The sequence below is a fragment of the Diceros bicornis genome, chromosome 10 (genome assembly GCF_020826845.1).
Source record: "Diceros bicornis minor isolate mBicDic1 chromosome 10, mDicBic1.mat.cur, whole genome shotgun sequence".
NCBI classification, from domain to species: Eukaryota; Metazoa; Chordata; class Mammalia; order Perissodactyla; family Rhinocerotidae; genus Diceros; species Diceros bicornis.
Window position 1 is genome coordinate 55,705,990 of NC_080749.1, and position 20,284 is coordinate 55,726,273.

General features: G+C 37.7%; 1 protein-coding gene across 4 annotated transcripts in view; it reads right to left on the reverse strand.

The window, feature by feature from the left end:
- CHN1 (chimerin 1) overlaps positions 1-20,284 on the reverse strand; it is a 189,471-nt gene that overhangs the window by 53,309 nt on the left and 115,878 nt on the right. Inside the window, exon 1 of one of the 4 annotated variants that reach the window (XM_058549296.1) lies at positions 20,143-20,208. The exons of 2 other annotated variants lie outside the window; for them this stretch is intronic. In XM_058549296.1, the coding sequence (XP_058405279.1) occupies positions 20,143-20,151 (9 nt within the window). In that variant the 5' untranslated portion in view covers positions 20,152-20,208. Of the gene's footprint in view, positions 1-20,142; positions 20,209-20,284 lie in introns of those variants that run through there. One more of the 4 variants, XM_058549295.1, reaches the window with a different exon arrangement.

Sequence of the window (20,284 nt, forward strand, 5' to 3'; positions counted from 1 at the left end):
CACGCACCAGTTTTAAGGGAGTCTTTTGCAATCCACATGAAGAAGGCCAGGCCCAGAGACACAGGGCTGGAGTGGCCATAGCCTGGTTCTGACCGATACCAGCCAAGTCACTGAATTTTTCTAAGTCCCAGCTGGATTAAATGAACTCCATGGTCTTCTCCATATTTTTAACAAAAATTCAAAAGGAAAAAGGAAGGTTCATAACTCACTCAGCACACAGGGATGTCAAGATCTGTGTGTGTCTATGTGGGAAAGGCCAGCTTGGCTATCTCCAGTGAGCCCCCACAGGTGGCTCCGGCTAATTTACTACAGGCTTTTGTCTGTGTGTGTCTATGTGGGATGTCAAGATCTGTGTGTGTCTATGTGGGAAAGGCCAGCTTGGCTATCTCCAGTGAGTCCCCACAGGTGGCTCCGGCTAATTTACTACAGGCTTTTGTCTGGTACTAGTCTTGTAGGCTTAGAAACTTGATTTGTCAACACAAGGAGATCATATCTATTTCTCAAGGGGAGACTACATTATAACACCAAGCTCATGAAACTGACAGGTAAAAGCAGAATGACAGCTGTCTAGTTTATACTACGATATGAGATATAATTTTCATAAAGTGGGTGACCAACATGCTCTTTTCTGGTAGCATACCTACCTGGAAACAAAAAATTATTAGGAAGTTGATGAGAATGGAATCAGAACAAGTGGAATGGGTTAGATGAACTGAATACGTGATGCATAGAGCTAAGACATCTGCTGAATCCTCTACGATTAGGATGGCCTTGCCAATGGACTAGAACACTCAGTGTCCACCTAGTGGGGGCTCCCTCAATTTTGTCAGTGCTCAGACTGACATAAGCACGTCTACCTCTTTGAGTCTCCTTTTTCTAGGTGTCTCTTTCCAATATTTTGCATTATCTCTGCTCAAATATCTTAGGTGGTGATCCCAAAGTTAATTCATAAAACACAGTCTTATTTTTTCATTTACAAGTTCTTAAAGGATACTAGATTGCAGCCCTGATGCAATGATAACTTATATAATAGGTACTTTGCACAGATAAAATAAACGGACGATGTTTTCCTGTCTTGAATTATGTATAAGGATACTAGATTGTAGCCCTGATGCAATGATAACTTATATAATAGGTACTTTGCACAGATAAAATAAAATAAACGGACAATGTTTTCCTGTCTTGAATTATGTAACCACAAGTTAAGATATACACATAATATATATAAAATTACGTTTGTTGTTAGTGCCCTGGAGTCAATTCTGACTTCTAGCGACCCTGTGTATGGCAGAGCTGAACCCTGCCCAGTCTTTTTGCGCCATTCTCTCACCTTCCAGCACCCTGTCAGACAATGCTCCGCGGCTATTCATCATGCAGCCACCACCGTATGACAATCGACAGATGGGTGGTGTGGTTCCCTGACCAGAAAACGAACCCGGGCTGCGGCAGTGAGAGCGCCAAGTCTTAACCACCAGACCACCAGGGCTGGCTTAAAATTACATAATAAGAGTGAAACATTCTAACCTAACACTAGCCAATATCTGGCCACTGGCAGTGACGGTTGTATGGTGATGATCATAACATTCTTTCTTGGTTCTTCCCAGCGAAAAGCTGAAATCAGCCTGAATGGGAACTTCTCAATTTTTTCGCCCTACATGAACCTGAGGGGCTACACAGGGAAATGTATCATTAACATTTTTGGGTTTTATTTTACCCAAATTTTCGATACCTATTACCTAGACTTAAAGAAATACTACCGTTGTTCTGTAACAACAGAGGAGATGAAATTAGAGAAGTTTTAACACTTTATCAACAATTAGGGACTTTAAATCCAGTGCAAAACTCTTGAATCAGGGACTTTTTCAAAAAGCTTTTAGCTGTTATATATACATGGAAAATACAACTAAAAAGCAGACTCAGATTGACATTACGAGTATTTTCAGATTTTAAATTGCCATGTGAGCTTATTTCAGTCCTTTGCAATCACCAACTTAACAGAAGCAAGCCAGTGTACCAGAATAAAAGCCAGGCACCCTATTTTTAGTTTTCTCATTCCTCTAGTGACTTCCACTGATTAGGCAAGAGCGAAGGCTATGTGATTTGGTTATTTTAAAAAGGATCTGTCACCGACTTTTTTAAGTTATAGAAGTTTATTTCCTATATGCATAGTTTGATTAGAATATTCCAATTAATAATTTATTTTAATATTCATTTTAAGCCTCAATAAAGATAAATGTTGACTCATGGTATCAAGTATATTTGTGAAGTAATATACTTCACTTTTGAAAATCCATTTTTATTATTTGAAGATGGCAAGAGTGGCCTGAAGGTAAAAGATTTAACTTTCATAAACAACTACCCTGAGAAGACATCTAAGCATGGACATAATTCATAGATGTGTTCACTGTTCACCTCACTGCCAGACATTAACTTGTCTTTTCTTTGTAATGACACTGCTACATGGCATGCTTTACATCAAGATAATGATGTTAAAAAAATAAAAATAGCTTGCACCTGGGTATTTTCTAAAATAAACTTTTCATATCATATCCATAGTATTTCATCTACAAATTCCTATTAGTTCAAAGGATCCTAATAAAATTGAGAACTTTAACAACCTCTAACCTGAATGCTCTCCTTTATATAAGAAATAATTAGATTCTTTCACATATATATAAATCTAATTTCTTTTAGATATATAATATATGTAAAGGAATCTAATTATCTATCTATCTATCTACTAGTGTCTCGTACGGAACTCGACATCTTTAGAGCGATCTGAGGCATCTGGACCAGACCCACAAATGAGAGTACACTAGAGAATAAGACACAGCAAGTCACACTGCAATCAACTTCCTGCGAGGAGGAAGAAGAAAAGATTAGAGGATGATTTAACATCTATCTTCTAGTGACATTTTAATGTATCAAGAGGGATTCACCATGCCGTTTTCCTGCTCCACAAAGGATTGGTTAATGGGAGATAATTTAAGGAGCAATTGAAGATCTCAGGTTGATAAGGCCAAATGTTATTTAAGGCTGTCTGGCCAGCTTAGGCTTGTGCTTTTACTACCGTTTCCACCAAAATGTCCCCAACAGTAACCAACAGTGAACAGGAACGTGTAGGTACCAGGGGTGGCTAAGTTCCCCCATAAAAAACCAATATAAAAATGTTAATACAAAAATGTTTTCAATCAATTACTATTGGGTAAAATTGACACTCTAGGAAGATGTGTCATATTTATCTTTAGGTTTGGCATATATCCCTGCCAAGTAGCAGTAAATTCACAATCTAGTTTCAGGACAGCAGTCTTGGGTGACTGAGGGAGGCCTCAGAGGCCCCTTATGGCAGTAGGCCTGATTCTAATGGCCCTGGTGCATAGCAAGAAGTAATCTGGGAGATAACTGCCTTAATAATCCTGTTCTAGCCCTACTTTACAATAATTTTAATTACTATACTCTTCTGTTTGGTTAAAAAAAAAAATCCAGGCCCAGTTCTTGCACTGCCCCCCAAATCAGTAGCACTTACACAGAGGTTTAGATTCTACAAAGTGCTTAGTCACACACACTATTTCTTGTATCCTCACATTCCCGTTTTTCAGAAAGAAAATTCAGCGATCCTAAGGTATTTGCTCAGGGGGAGATAATCAGTAAACAAAGGAGCCATGATGGAAACCCAGGCCTCCTGACTTCACACCTTATCCTCTCCCCACTCCGCTGTGCTCCCCTGGGGATGTGATCACCCAACATGAGACGAGCCTGACTCTTGCCTTAAGTAAGGCCCACAGTCACAAAGACCCAGAACCATCAGCAAGCAGAAATAGTCACAGCTGAAAAGGACCACCCCCCAATTCAGTTCTAAGCCTGACAAATGGTTTATAACATACACAGAAGTAAGGTCAGCCTTGGTGATTAATTTCTGGCATTTTTAAAAGCCTGTTTCATTATTTTGATGGTGGTGGGCAAAGTGATATGTTGCTATTACTTAGATACATGCAGATCCTTTGTCAAATGTTTACCAGGGCTTCAAGGCAAGTCATGGAGCAGCATGCCTGTTTTTGTTTTTGCATTGGCTTTTTCTGTTCCTTAAATAAAAACCAATCAACAAAACTACCCTCCAAACCAATGAATTGAGAGAATAGTCTCCTGAGCAACTAATTAAGCTGTCTTTAGAAATAGGTAATTAAGCTTTCCATTAAAATTCACCAAACACACATACATAATTTACAAGGTGGAAAGCCATTCCAATCTCATGGGTAAACAATTAACTAAGTCTTATAAGAGAGATTCCAGAATGGCCAATGCAGTGAGTAATTAGGATGCATTTTATCTTTAAAAGAATATAGTATTAAAAAATAAGGATTTGGGGTTCTGGACATGTGGCCTGAGAAAGTGTAAATACTTTATATAGCCCACAAATTCATTAAAAGAAAATACAGAAATGGTCAAAGTGTATATGTACAATACAAGACTCTCAAATAGTTTTCATTCAACAAATATTTTATTAAGTATCTACTATGTTCTAGGCATTAGTGAAACTGCGGTGAATACCAGAGATTAGGGCCCCATGCTATTTTCACAAGGACCAGATGTTAAACAAATAAATACATATTTAATGAATTAACAATAATCAGGATAAATATTGGGTGGGTAATGGATTTTTTCATCCTTTTTTAATCCTAATAATTATTTCCTAACAAAGGTTGAATTTATTCACGAAATCTATGTCTATGCCCTCCTCCCAAGCTGCTTCCTCCTTTCCCAGTCCTTCTGAGACTCAAACAGGTGACTTCTACCAATCTGGCCACCCCAGATCTCTCTCTTCTTACAATATGAATGGGCCTTCAAAAGCCTTTTAATGCCCAAACCACAGGGTAGTTTGCGGATCACCTCATACAGTCCTCTTACCAGAAACAATGCAGAGGGGGAGCAGCCATTTATAAATCCTCCTCCTTAATCTGCCTAATCACCCCTTCCATAGAGTTAAAACATTTTTTTGAAAAATTTTAACTAAAGTTCAGTGTTACGTATAGTTCAGTGGTTAAAAGCTTGGCTCTTGAGTAAATACTATCTGTACAAGAATCTCGGCTCTACTTACTAGTTATGGGATCGTAGGAGAAGTCTCTGTTTCTTCATCTGTAAAATCGGAATGATAGTGGTCCTATCTCACAGAGTTGCAGGGAGGATGAGATGAGATAATGGATGTAGAATGTACGGAATGGACATAAAGCACGCCTTCTCAATACCTAGCACGCAGAGAGCTCTCAGAACCTAGGCAGCGGTGGTGATGTTGATACTGCTATCACCATGCTTGGAACACAGCAAGGTGCTAAATGTGGAATGAATGAGGACACGAAGTTCATGGCACTCATGAATTTTTCTTTAGACTCAAGGACAAATGCCTGTCGGAATGAGTCCAGCCTCCTGCCCTTACAATACTGCCAGAATAGATTTAATACCAAAAAAATGGCCATTTTCTTATAATGGCCATTTCTTAAGTGTCTTACAGCTCAGTTCTAAAAAAGTAAAGGCTGGCCAGAGGTGCAAGGAAGAAAGGCACTTTAAATATTGTTTCCTCATTTGACAGCCGAAATGTATGCAAATATGAACTGAAAACATGTTAGAGAGAAAATCTGTGACAACATAGGTATCTTAGCAACATAGCTGACTAAAGGATGAGACTGAATTGAAAACATCTGCTGTGTTAAGAGAACAGGTGCCACCTGAAGTACAAAGGATGCTTAGGACTCATGAACTGCAGTTTTCAGTTCTAAAGATTGTTGACTCATTGTGGCTTAAATTAATATGCAGGATCAAAACAACCAATATCAAAGGCATAGTGCAAAGTGCATGAAAATTTATGGATGAATAAAAATACTTTGTAATGATGAGTTCCAAAAAATGTTAGAAGTAAAACAGAATTTGGGTAGTATCGACCATTAGTAAGCTTAAAGTTTGATTATTTTTCTTCCCATGAACTCAAATGCATAACTTGTTAGAAAACTGCAAGATGAAACTATTTGCAAATGCATGTCTTAATAAGGAAGACATTAAAATAAAAGTATGATGTAAAAAAAAACTTGCCTAAAATATCTCCTCCTGCAGGATCAGCTGTAGATTTTTTTTAAATGGATGCTTTTATTACATTTTTCACTGTTAGAAATATCAAATCATGTCATCAGTGGAATACTGTTTCTTTGTTGTTCCAATTTTAAAAGAACCTGGTCTTTGAGATACTAAGTATAGAATTCAACATGTTATTTTATACCAATGGTACTGCTTTTAATGAACCGATAGCATAATTAGTTATTGTGGGTCACATGTTTAGACAGGTTTTTTTTTTTTTCTATCTCCTCTGTTGTTTCTGCTGTGGATTATACTGTTTAGAGTTCTACACCTCCACATTTGAAAAACTTTCTAAAAGAGAAAGAGCCTCATACCAAACGATGTAAAAGATATCTGGGTTCCTTCTAGGAATGGTTTTCTCGAGGGAGAGTATTGTTTGAGTTGCAGGCTGAGCTAGCTGCTTTTTTCCATAGAATACCATTTTTTTACTTGGAAGAATGACTAACATAAATTTTGGTTATTCAGACTTGGCATTTTCTCAAAACTGAACAAAGTGAGCCTCGCACCTCAAGGAAAACAACTGACAGTCAATGATAAAATTCAAACTTTCAAGTGAAAATAAGAATTTTGGAAATTTTGTGTCTGCCACCCTGAACTTGACAGCTTCCTACTACTTAAATGAGTTTTCTGATGAAATTGATGATGTTAACAAAAGTGATTTTTTTTGATACATTATAAGGAAATGTATCAATATTTGGAAGACCTACATAACTCAGTGAACCAGTATTTCCTAAACGACCGATGCATGATGTTATAGAATCACGCATAGTTGAAAGATCCATTCAGAGTTCAAGATAGACCAATGGATTTTAGTGTAACACAATAAGAAATGCTTATTGATAAGGTTTCAGATTCCATATTGCAAGTAACCTTTAGAAACTACCAATAATCCAGTTTTGGTGTGATATCAAAGAGAACTGTCCACAATTATCTGAAAAGGCTATTAAAATACTCCTCTCTTTTCCAAATGTATATTTGTATGAGGTCAGATTTTTTTCATGTACTTCAACCAAAACAACATATCACCACAGACTGAACGTAGAAGCACTTATGAGAATCCAGTTGTTTTCCTAATATTAAGACACACAATAAGGAGATTTACAGAAATGTAAAAAATGCCACTCTTCTGATTAAATTTATTTAATAAAATATGGTTATCTTAATAATAATGCTATTATGTTAATATATAATGGGTTTATTATTGTTTTTTAAATGAAGTAATAGGTATTTTTAAAAATCTGTTTTAATTTCCAATATAGTAAATATCAATAGATATGAGTCACACAAACAAAAGTCCTTTTGAGGTCAACAATTTCTGAAGTGTAAAGGGGTCCTGAGTCCAAAAAGTTTGAGAACCACTGATCTAATTCATTAGTTGTAACCTTTACTGTGCAACAGGATCTCTCTCTCTCTCTCTCTCTCTCTCACCCACACACCCCCTCCCACACACGTATACAAAAAGACAAATATATTAATAGATGTCTGGGCCCCATGTTGATTCTACTGAATCAAAATTTCCGAAAGCATCTCTATTGTATATAAAGCTTCATTGGTGAGAACATTGATCTGATTTGGCTCCTTAAACAAAAACTATTTATGACTGTACACTTTAGAACTTCCCCAAAAGTTTATTTTACATTAAAGTTATTTTTTTAATTTTCTTCATTATTTCTAAAAAGTATTATCATAAGTAATATCTTTCTTCTTTTATAGTTATGAATGTTAATCCTTATTCATCGAGAGATCCCGTGGAAAACAAACTGTCAAATTCTGTTAAAAAGCTGAGAGGGTTTGTTTGTTTGCTTCATTTTTCTTTTCTGCTTCTAAATTATAATAAACTCTCTACACTAAATTTTACATATAGTCTCTCAAGTATTGATTTGAAAAACACTTGAACTGCCTTCAAAATCTTGTTTATGCAGGAGGTGACTGTCAACTCAGAGGTCTTTTGTCGGTTTCAAAGAGCTAAGTAAGCCTCAACTTTGACAATGAAATGCTAATAAGCACTTTGAAGGCTGAAATATGAAAACCTTAAGATGTCAACCTGAATTTAAGTCAACTGTTGAAAATGTAAAAGTGTGCTGACATCTTAAATGTAATAAATGTGACATGCTTTATTCTAAATCTTAGTTACCAATATATTTCATTAATACACAAATTATGTTAATCATTTAATCTGGTTCAATTATCAAAACTTTAAAGAAATTTATCCAGCTCTCATTCTACTAAGTATACTGTGATTTAAAATTCACAAGTTGAATTATTGACAGCTTTGCACATTTATGTACGATTTACACTAACACATAAGTATAAAATCCTTTATTTTTGTTGTTCCTGGGAAAAGAACAAGACTATTTGGATTTCTACATTTCTGTGGTACTTAAAGAGGGTAGCATTTGACACAAGCAATTGTCAGAGAACTAAGCTACACTATAAGGAAGGATATTTTGTTTCATTTTTTTATATTAAAAAATTCCATAGTCATAGGTTTTCTTAATCTGTAAATTGGAATCTTTTTATTCTTTTAACATTTGATAAGAGATTATTTTAACAACGGAACATAAGAGTTGCAGATCTAGAGTGCCACGCCTCAGTGGGTGAAGTGCCCATCTAAACCACACTTCAACTTCCTTTGGACGGTTCCAGGTGTTTTAACTTCTCCTTTTTTTTTTTTTTTTGGTGAGGAAGATTGGCCCTGAGATAACATCTGTGCCCGTCTTCCTCTATTTTGTATGTGGGATGCCGCCACAGCATGGCTTGATGAGCGGTGCATAGGTTCACGCCTGGGATCTGAACCCATGAACCCTGGGCCACCGCTTAGAGGGCGTGAACTTAACCACTACGCCACTGAGCTGGCCCCAACTTCTCCCTTTTGAGTAATCCACTTACTCAAAATACAGTGACCCACTTAGTCTAAATACTAATACAGTCCAATGTTCAGTCTCTATGATGACAGCAAGGGGTATTTGGTGGAGGGGTCTGGTTGTCCTCTGTGATTTCATTCTTAAAAATAAAGGATGCACGATTAAAACACACCCGTAGAATCCTGTGATAAGTCACCATAAATCTATCATCCCCAAAGATACCTGTGTTATTATAATACCTACCCTCAAAAGGATGGCTATAAAGTTTAAGGGAGATAATCCGGTAAAGGACTTCGCACACTTTCTGACATGTAGAAGCTCAATAAGTATTAGTCATTTCTATTACTATTCTTAGTTTTATAACCCTTAGACATATAAACTGGGGAGCTAGAAGATACCTTCAATTTCTTGAGGCCAAAGGAAATTAGGTCACTGGCTCAAAGTCTTACAATCCTAGTCAGTACCTGAGCCAAGCCTGTAACCTGCCTGTTCTACCTCCTAGAATAGTAAGTTCTCAGAAGTACAGAACCTGAAGTTTGAAAAACCTCTCGAGGGGGCCGGCCCCGTGGCCTAGCGGTTAAGTGCACGTGCTCCACTGCTGGCGGCCCGGCGTTCGGATCCCGGGCGCGCACCGACGCGCTGCTTGTCAGGCCACGCTGTGGTGGCGTCCCATATAAAGTGGAGGAAGACGGGCACGGATGTTAGCCCAGGGCCACTCTTCCTCAGCAAAAAGAGGACTGGTGTGGATGTTAGCTCAGGGCTGCTATTCCTCACAAAAAAGAAAAACCTCTTGAGGGTTAACAAAGAGAACTTACGGGTTGTGAATCACGATAGCTAGAAGGGACCTGAATGACATCCGTGAAGCTGAATCCTTCATTTTACAACTGAGGCCCAGAGAGGTTGATGACATGCTTAAAGTGATACCATTAAAGTCATAAGATGAGGATCCAGATCTCCTGTCCCAAGGAGATGCACAATGAAAAACTTGGTTGTTTTGGGTGTTGTGTGTGGGAATGGCTGGATAAATAGGAGATAGTATGTGATACTCAAAGCTCCTTTTGAAGTGCTTCTATTTGAGGTAAAGGTTGATCTTTGCAGAAAACAAATCTCCAAAATAAGGAATTAAGAGAGGAAAGGAATAGCATAAGGATAGCATTTGAACCAGATGCAGTGCACTGCTCCCAGGCTTTGACCAAACACTAGGATCTACGGCTACAGAAATTCTTTCCTGAGTCTTAACACCACACTCAATGTTAAAGATCTATTATTATTTAAGTATTCTGTCTTAGAGAGAAAAATAAATAAATTAAGCTTAAAAGTTTAGAATATTTCTGTATAAAGCCAAGTACAATATTAAAAATACTTGTTTACAATGTAATATCACTATCAATTAAAAAAAATATATATATATATGAAAAAAAATCATCCCCTTTGAACTAACCATGAACACTGCTTCCAAATAAAAGCATCTGTCATATTCATTAACTAGGCAAAGGCATTTTGGGGGGTTTCATCTATAAGGGGACAAAGGGAAATCACTATTCACATTGAAATAAGTGGTAATTAGAATGTTATGTCTGCAAGATAGCAAAATAGTTCTAGTTTAAATAATAGTTCCAGCTAAGCCCCCCATATGCATGCTGCAGACAGAAAATGTGAAAATCCTTTCCCCTCAAAACGCTTCATTAATTTAGAACTGGGTAACTCTAAAGAATAGACAAGCTTGGCTACGATTTTATATGAAGCTAATGTACAACTTTCTATATTCAACAAACACAGAAATACATTTCTCTCATATAAAAGTTTTGTACATTTTAAAGATATGGTATTCCAAGAAAAACAACTGTATATGCTTTTAATTTATCCCCAAAGTTAATTAACTTATAAACTTAAATTTTTGGATATCCTTATTCCTAAAGAAATACTGATTTTTAGAGCATTAAATATTCTGGAAATAAATCTTTTATTTGAAGGGAAAAATTCATTTTGCAAGAATAAACAAATTTCTGAATTTAGAAAGTCTATTAAAATGACTCTAGTGTAATCCTAATCTGAACTAAGCAAAAAACATTTTTACTTAATGTTTTAAAGAAAAGATTACTTAAGGAAGATTTGCTACAAAAATACAGCATGCAGGATAAAGAGCACTGGTTACCAATCACTTAAGAACAAGATTTCCTGGCAAGAAGACTTTCTCTCTCTATACCCCTGTTTCTTCATCGTTTAAAATGATGATAATTTTTAAGTTTCTTTTTAATATTCTAGGTGTACAAGACAGAAAATTAGCTTCATGAGAAGATCCATGATTGTCTTGTTCAATACTGGGCACAGCAGCCCAAATCAGCTACTTAATTAATATTTATAGAATAAATGAATAAAAACATATTAAGAGACTGGATAAATAATTATTATATATCAAAACAATGGAACATTATATAGACTTGTGAAATAAAGCGGAAATACATTTACTCACATGGAAAGATTTTTCATAACCTAATAGTAAAGCAAATTACAAAGTAGTTTATATACAAGAAACATGCTTTTTCTCTCTCTCTCACATACACACACATACACACATACATACATCTCTGGAAGGATAAACAGCAGAGTATTATTGGTTACGTTATCTGTCATTAGTGGGATTTGGTGTGATTTTTACATTCTTATTGTTTTTCATTGCTTTATTATTTTTGTAAGCAATGTACATGAATTACTTGTATAATAAAAATATAAAAGTTTAAAGTAATCTATGCATAGGAAGACTAGAAGGGAATCCAGCAAAATGTTAACATACAGTCATCTTTGGATGGTGGGGCTATGAGTAATCCCCTCTCTTCTATTTTTCTACTTCACATTTTTCAAATTTTTTTATAAAGAATATGTATTTCTTTAAGACTAAAGAAAAAACTCTCTTAAATTCATTAATTAGATATATCAACACATGATTCATTTTTTAAAATTTAAGAACAGTTTTAGGTAACACGATTGGACTTGTTCATGAATATCACCTTTTTATATATCGGCATAACATGACAAGCTAGTTGGTGCAAATAAAACATTTCTACAATTCTCTACTACTTTCACACTCTGGTACTCTCCTCTCTCCACCACTATTCCCAGTCCTCTCAGCCTTAAGAAACACTAGACCTCCACAATGTAGCCAACAAACTATGCAGAGTTCCAAAAGAGGGTCACAAAAAGAGTTTTTGAGTCGCTGAGGCCTGCTTGCTTAGGGAGCAATTCCAGATCACTGGAAGGCCTACTCTAGTCAAAGTGCCTTGAAACCGACTACCAAAATTAACATGCAAATGATATAAGCTATTTTTAAGAAATTAGAGTGAAGTCAAGGTTCTGCTTATTTTAACATTCCCCTCATTCACTCACATTCCAATAGGTTTTCCTGAGGAAGACAGGAGAAAAGTTATAACCATGTCTCCAGGACACACAGTCCACCCATGGGGGCTTCTTACACAAGAGAATGCCGTTCTTCACCTGGGACTGGGCAGAGAAGAACTCTCTAGTCTACAGGACTCTTGAGTGGGTTGCACCTACAAGCTTTCAAGGATTCTAGGGAGAGAAATCTAAGTGTTTTCGTGGCCTCGATAAAGCTGGAGAAAAAAAAAAGCTTTAGTGGTGTTCTATAGGAATTCTGGAATCATACCACTGCCACAAACAATAACTTTTCTCCTTTGAGTAGACTGGGAGGGGAAAGCAGAAATGGTAGTTTTTCTCATTGTGACACCTGGTACCATGTGATACAGTTAATATTCAGAAAGTAGGGGACACTCTCCCCAACAACTGTGACTATGACTAATACCTCCTGTGGGACCTATTCCAGGCCAGAGAGGAATGGCAATGGGACAGCCAGTGATTACAGGAGGGCTGGCCGCCTTCTAGCTGGCTAAGTGCTTCTGGCTCAGGTCCAAGATCCCAGCAGAGATCTTCCTCCCTGTACCTAAGAATCCTCTCACATTGTGTACCCAAATTTACTGAAGTCCCTATTACAGATTAAAAAGTAGAGAGTCCATAATGATAGCATTGAAACCTTCAACAAGTTATAATGCCTTGCAATCACTACTACCCACCAATAATTCCCTTGTTGCTCATATTTCCCTAAAAAAAAAGACCTGATAAATTTTACGTCTAAAATGTGTTTAAGGGCCAGCCTGGTGGTGCAAGTGGTTAAATGCGGGCGCTCTGCTGCGGCGGCCCGGGGTTTGCCAGTTCGGGTCCCGGGCGCACACTGATGCACCGCTTGTTAAACCATGCTGTGGTGGCGTCCCACATAAAGTAGAGGCAGATGGGCACGGATGTTAGTCTTCCTCAGCAAAAAAGAGGAGGACTGGCATTGGATGTTAGCTCAGGGCTGGTCCTCCTCACACAAAAAAATAAATTAAAAAAAATGAAATGTGTTTAAAGATAATAAGATGATGTGTTTATAATAAAAAGAGAAAAGATGACAGTAAGGAGTGCTACAAATGTGGAAAACTAAAACATAAAATAGGATGTCACCTGTCATATCAACACTTAAAAAAAATTTCTTGTCCTGATATAAATGTAATCAGTGATTGCCCTGGGGCAGGGGGTGGGGGTGGGATTTTCTACGGAGGGGCACTAGAGAACTGTCTGAAGTGATGAAATGTTGTATATTTAACTGTAGTGGTTGGTGGTTACACAGGTGGATACACTTGTCAAAGCTCATCAAACTGTACGTGTAACTGCATGCATTTTACTGTATGTAAATTACATCTCAATAAAGCTGACATCAATATTCTTGGAAAATGAGCCTATAAAAGAGATATAGGCTCATCTGTAGAGTTTCTCCATTACAAGGAAAACCAGAACTTTCTCAAGGGACAGGGGACTACAGTTTTTTCCTCACTATGAACTTGGGCAGCAGCCCAAAGTCATTCTAAAGTTATTCAGCAAACTACCCACAACAGGGACCCCTTCCTGTTGAGTGGGCGAAAGGACAGCAGGTGTAAATCTCTGAAGAATGCGTTAAACAAGCTGCAGCTTGTATAGAAAAGCTTCCGCTTTTGGAGGGAAATTTTACAGTAAAGGCGACTTTTTATTAAACGTTGCTGGTCAACAAGTACAAGCTGCAGTAACTCAGAAATTATTCAGGAAAATGTTTAAGTTGTATGAGATGTAAAATTTAATCATGTAAATTAGGTCATCAGGAAACCTATAGCACTGAGTGAAGTTTCACTGAATGGTTTTAGAAGCTAAGGAAATAGAGGATGAAAGGGCTGATTCATTCAAGTTACTGAACAAACCACAGCGAAAAGAATGCACACTGAAAAGCCGGCAACGAACATGAGCAGGATGAGCAGCTGTTACAGATGTTCATGATTTCTTATTGAGAGAATCTAATTATTACAATATAATGCTCAAGTATGAGCATTTTTGACCAGTCATACTATCTTGAAGAAGGAGACCCCAAAAGAGTTAAGGACTAATTTATGAGGCCATATAAAAACAATTACGTTCTCATGAGTAAGGAAAGGCTCAGGGCATAGCTATGACTTACCAGTCTCTGAGAGGTCTAAGTATTAGCAGAAAACAGAAATGACTCCAAATATAAAGGGTAATACAATGGAGCAAAAAGCATAAGATGAAAATTACCAATCCAAATCATTCAGCATGAGATCTAATGTAAGGATTTACTGAAACTAGAGAGCTGATTCTTTTATAATTGACCACAAAGTTAGTCTGTGAGCATCATGATGGGAAGGCCAGTTGATTGCTTGATAGTCTCCACTTGCTTTGGACCCCAAAATGCTATTACCCTCCTAAAGCCATGAGAGTTGGTTTTTGTTTCACAAAGTTAAATGAATGGGGATCTTGCCACTAATGATTATTTCCCCACTAAAATGCTAGAGACTCTGAAATAGCAATTGTGAAAGAATTTCTAATAGTTTCCTTTTCCAATCCTCAAACCAGTAATTTAAGAGTTACTTTATTTGTTTAATTGGCCCATATACAGAAATCTTCCAAAACTGCAGCTGGCTTGGAAAATTACAATTTGGTCTTCCGTTGGCCTGGTTCTTTGGAGCTGGGGAACTAATATTTATCTCCTATCTTCCTCTTTCCATCTGGTTTTCCCTAATGGCTTTCAATTACTAATCCTTCCTGTGGGTGATAAGATGGAAGCACAGATGACATTCACGCAAATAATTTCCTGGGCCTCAGTTGAGTTTTCTTTAATCATTACAAGCATGAGATTCTCTGGTGGGGTCCAGAATGTCCGAACACACGACTGATGACCATGAGTTTGGGGAGATGCCGCTCTGCCATCGTGGCTTCTTTGAATATATCCCTAAAGAGGTGCATCTAGTCACCACCCTCACAAACTACTTCATGTCACAAAGACAATTATTCTGTACCTCAGATGCTGTATCTGTGGAACGAGAAGCAGGTCTCCCTACCTCACAGAGACATTCTAAGGATTGAGGTCTTAAAGAGAAAAATATAAACTACCAAATCAAGTCGAATTACTATACTATTCTTTCTCAGTCTCAGGACTAGTTTATATTAGGGCTTGGATCTGGCTGAATTCATAAAATATACTCATTTATTTGTTTGTTCATTTAGTCAGTCAACAACTATTTATATAAAACTTAAGGTGCCAAATCAAAAGTGAGATAACATTGAGGGAATAAAGCTTTAAACCTGGGGTGGAATGTCAGAACGTCATATTAATTTCCATTCCATGATTCTGAAAAATTAGTGTTCTTGTCTACAAAAGTGTTTCCTGTGTTCTGCGGGGCTATCATAGCAGCAAATTCAAATCGGAGTAAGTCCAACTGAATATTTATTGAACTCCTATAATACTATACAGATGATACAGGCAGTGTGCCTCCCACTCTCAAGACATCTAAGTGTTAATTAAATAAGATAGAAACAGTGAAAACATTAAAATGTAAGTTCTTCGAGGCAGGGCTTATATCTTGTACATTCTTTTTTTTTTTTTTGTGAGGAAGATCAGCCCTGAGCTAACATCCATGCTAATCCTCCTCTTTTTGCTGAGGAAGACTGGCCCTGGGCTAACACCGGTGCCCATCTTCCTCCACTTTATATGGGACGCCGCCACAGCATGACTTGTCAAGCGGTGCATCAGTGTGCGGCCGGGATCTGAACCGGCGAACCCCGGGCCACCGCAGTGCAGCGCACGCACTTAACTGCTTGCGCCACCGGGCAGGCCCCAATCTTGTACATCTTTTATCCCTTCCAGAGCCTAGCCTGTTTCCTTACAAATAGGAGGCAAGCAATAAGTGCTGAATTAAATGCAAGTAATTTTGACAGGAGATGAGTTACTTCAGGAGACTAAAGAAGAAATGGGGACAATATTTCTGCCATGCCCTTAACTTGCTTAAATTCCAAGGTAACTTCTGAGTGACAAGAAGAATTTGTTTATAGAGATAGCTCATGAAAGACTATTTAGAAAATGAAGTGTGAAGATATTAAGGCAAATGAAGGAGAGGATTTACCCAGCTGGAGTGAAGAGAATAGGTAGACTTAGAAGTTATGGGAAATTTGAGAGATCCTAATGGGCTCAACATGGAGCGTGCGTTCAATAAAAGTTCACGGACAGGCGGGGAAGCAGAAAGAAGGGTTTACTTGTCTAACATTCAGGGAAAGTAGAGCTAAAATACTGGTCAATACTAAAATGCAAATACCATAGGAAAATAACATATTTTAGCCTTAAAAGTCATTAGCACATTATTGAGCAAAGACACATGCTTCCTGATTGGACACAATTAGAGGTATCACAGTATTATTCAAGGAGAAACTCCACTTTTCTGATGAATCAATTAGGAGCCTTCTGATGTTATCTTGGGAATGCAGAAGGCAGTTCGAGTACTGAAAAGACGGATCTTGAAGAGAAACCTGAACGTGCTGTTTCTAGCAAAGGCTGGGGGACTAGTACTCAGACCCATGAAAGGGCATCTGGTAGCTGATCGATCTGATCCCAGAGTGCAACAATGCACCATACAGCACTTTACCTTTACAAGGAAGGCCACTTTACAAAATCTCATTAATACTCATAGCCACCAGTGCAATGGCATCCATAGTCCTTATTTTAGAAATTGGGGCAAACTGAGCCCCGAGGAGGTTAAGGCTTGCTCAAGACCACACAGACGAATACATACTTATACACTGACCATGTAGGCTTTTTTTCCTTAAACTCTACTTGATTTCTTAAGAATGATGTTTACAGAGGAGGATAAACCCATTATTAGAAGTTCTGTATGGAACTGTCGTCTTCCTCATAAATTACTAAACTGGATTTTTAATGCAAATAAGTGACCCTGGGCACATCTGGCAGTTCTCTAGGAGCCTGTCCACCCCTGGAACAACTGATCCTAACCCTGAACAAGCCACAGTGGAGACTTGAACACGTAAATGTGACTGGGGGAGAGAGGGACGGATGTAGATAAGGCTGGGCTAAAAAGGAGAAGAACAAGAGGATCAGAGCTTGGGGAGGAACAAGGAAGGAGAAAAAAAGGCTCCAAAGCCTGGGAAAGCACAAAATCAAGAAATCAAATGCAGCTTTCTGCAGATTGCTTCATGCCACCCACTCCTTTGGTATTGTTACTTTTATAATGATTAAGTTTAAGTATGGCCTTCCTGCTGATTTCTACATTGAGATTATATGGACACAGATAATGTGCTATATATTTTTTAAAGCAAATTTAGAAGAGCTGCTTTGTGGGAGACTAAGACCATTAGCAGACCAGACTGCCTGTGCTCCTTTTGCTATTCCAGGGGACAAAGACTCCTGGCATTTTATGGAGGCATCCAAAGAATTCCAGTAGTTATGGCAGTTTGGGGCAGGGCCTCAATCATACTTCCACTTCAAATTTCACAAGGCTTTTCAACACGTATGCAGTTTGATGATCCCCGAAGAAGTCTTTACACAATGGAATTTAAATGTAAAAGAGGGCCGGCCCCGTGGCTTATCGGTTAAGTGCGCGCGGTCCGCTGCTGGCGGCCCGGGTTCGGATCCCTGGCGCGCACCGACGCACTGCTTCTCCAGCCATGCTGAGGCCGTGTCCCACATACAGCAACTAGAAGGATGTGCAACTATGACATACAACTATCTACTGGGGCTTTGGGGGAAAAAATAAATAAATAAAATTAAAATAACTGTTTAAAATAAATAAATAAATAAAATAAATGTAAAAGAAGTTCCTTAAGAATAAATAAAATAAATGTAAGAGAAGTTCCTTAAGAATCAATTAATACAACAATATGCCAAGTACTGCATTCATTCCAAAATTCCAGAGGAAGAATACACACACACACACACACACACACACACACACACACACACACACACAGAGGCTAAAAGCTGGGCGAAGTTTCATAAAACCAACACAGAGCGATATTGCACACTCTCCATCACAGGTCATCCTCACCTGTGAGGCCAGTTTGGAATTTAGATGACTAAATCCAGAAGTAAAGAGGTCCTGGCTAGATTCAGAGTTCTGACTGACTAATAGCATGGCTTCTAAAATGCAAATTATATATTTTCTTTGACATTTTATATTATTAACAGTTATATGAGATATTTTCTAAAGCATGGTTTTTGGGGATTTAAAATCACATTATTAATAAGTAAAATTATCACAAAAACTATTGCATTCAGCCATTGGTCCAGTATTTGTTGAAGTAAATATATTAAAATCACTACTTAGAAGAAGGAACTATTGAAATACAGTTCCAAGATAAATTTTTAACAAGTAACTAATAAAAGCTGGGCTCTTGGCCAGTGTGGACTGCTAAAGTTAAGCCATTTTAGCAGAGAAGTCTGGCTTTTCAACAGCCTGCAACTTTGTGATTTAATGTCTCTCAATATTTTTTGAAAAAAAATTTTTTTTTTGCTTGAGGAAGATTCGCCCTGAGCTAAGATCTGTGCCAAGCTTCCTCTATTTTGTATGTGGGTCACCACCACAGCATGGCTGACAAGTGGTGTAGGTCCGCGTCTGGTAACCAAACCCAGGCCACCAAAGCGGAGCACGCTGAACTTAACCACTAGGCCACAGGGCTGGCCCCCAAAAAAATTTTTTTAAGTTTCTAATTGATATATCAAACTGAGGAAGCAACTTAAGTAGTTAATGAGAAAAATGACATAGATATTACTTGGAAAAAAAAAGTTTTCCCCTCACAATAGGCCACCATATTTCCTAGGGATGACTAAGAATCTTCAGGATTTACTTCCTGTGGCAAAAAAAACTTTATGGCCATAAAACCATCCTTCTAACCTTTCACAAAAGCTCAGATGCTCAACTTATTCCTTAAGGACTGAAAAAAAAATACCCATGGAATTCTCCTCCTTCAATTTTAGAACAAGGAAAGACCTTAAGAGATCATCTGGTTCAAAATTTCCCAAAGCGGGTTTCATGTAACATTATTTTTCTAAAATGCTCTGAATAGTGGCAGGGTGGTTCAGACAAATTTGAGAGCACTTTTGGAGAGTAACAACGCACATTAGGTCACTAACAAAGCTGAGAAGCCTACAGAAAAGAAACAGTTAAGTTTTCTACATAAACTTATTTTTTATCAACCCCATTTGAGCACAGAACCCTTTCTGCAGCAAGTATTTATTACAATTCTATAAAATTAATGTTTTGTAGGAAACTCCTTGTCTTATATATGAAGAAACTAAAGTCCAGACAGGCTAGGCGACTGTCTCAAGGTCATACAGTGAGCAGGTGGATGAGCTAAAACCAGACCTCACCTTTCAAGACCCCACTTTGGGGCTCTTTCTAGTCCTGCATTGTCTCCTACAACCCCACCCTCCTTGAAGGATCACAGATTGTAAGAAACACACCTTGGAGATCATCTAGTTCAAAGCCCAACTGTTAAACGTGGAGAAACGCAGTCTCAGAGAAGTGAAGCAATTTGCCCAAAGTGACGCATAAAATCAACTCCTGTAGTCTAACTAGAACCTAGCTCTTAATTCCAACACTAGTATCCTTTTCATAATAGCATACTAACTCCTGCAAAACCAACACTTTTTGCCTCTGAGAAAAAGGAGTCCTGGACAAGAAGGGCTTAGCTATTCAGGACCCAGTAAAATATGTATTAAACCATACTTGTGTCAATAGGTATTTTAAATTAATTAAAAATGATAGTCTTTACTTACAAATGTCATCCACTGTGACAGGGAATCAATGTTTCAAGCTGTTGAACAGGTCATCATCCCTGTCCTGTTGGATGACACCTGTAAATAAAATAAATCTATTTTTGAGTGAGTAGATTTTAAGCCAACTAGATTTAAGATGCAT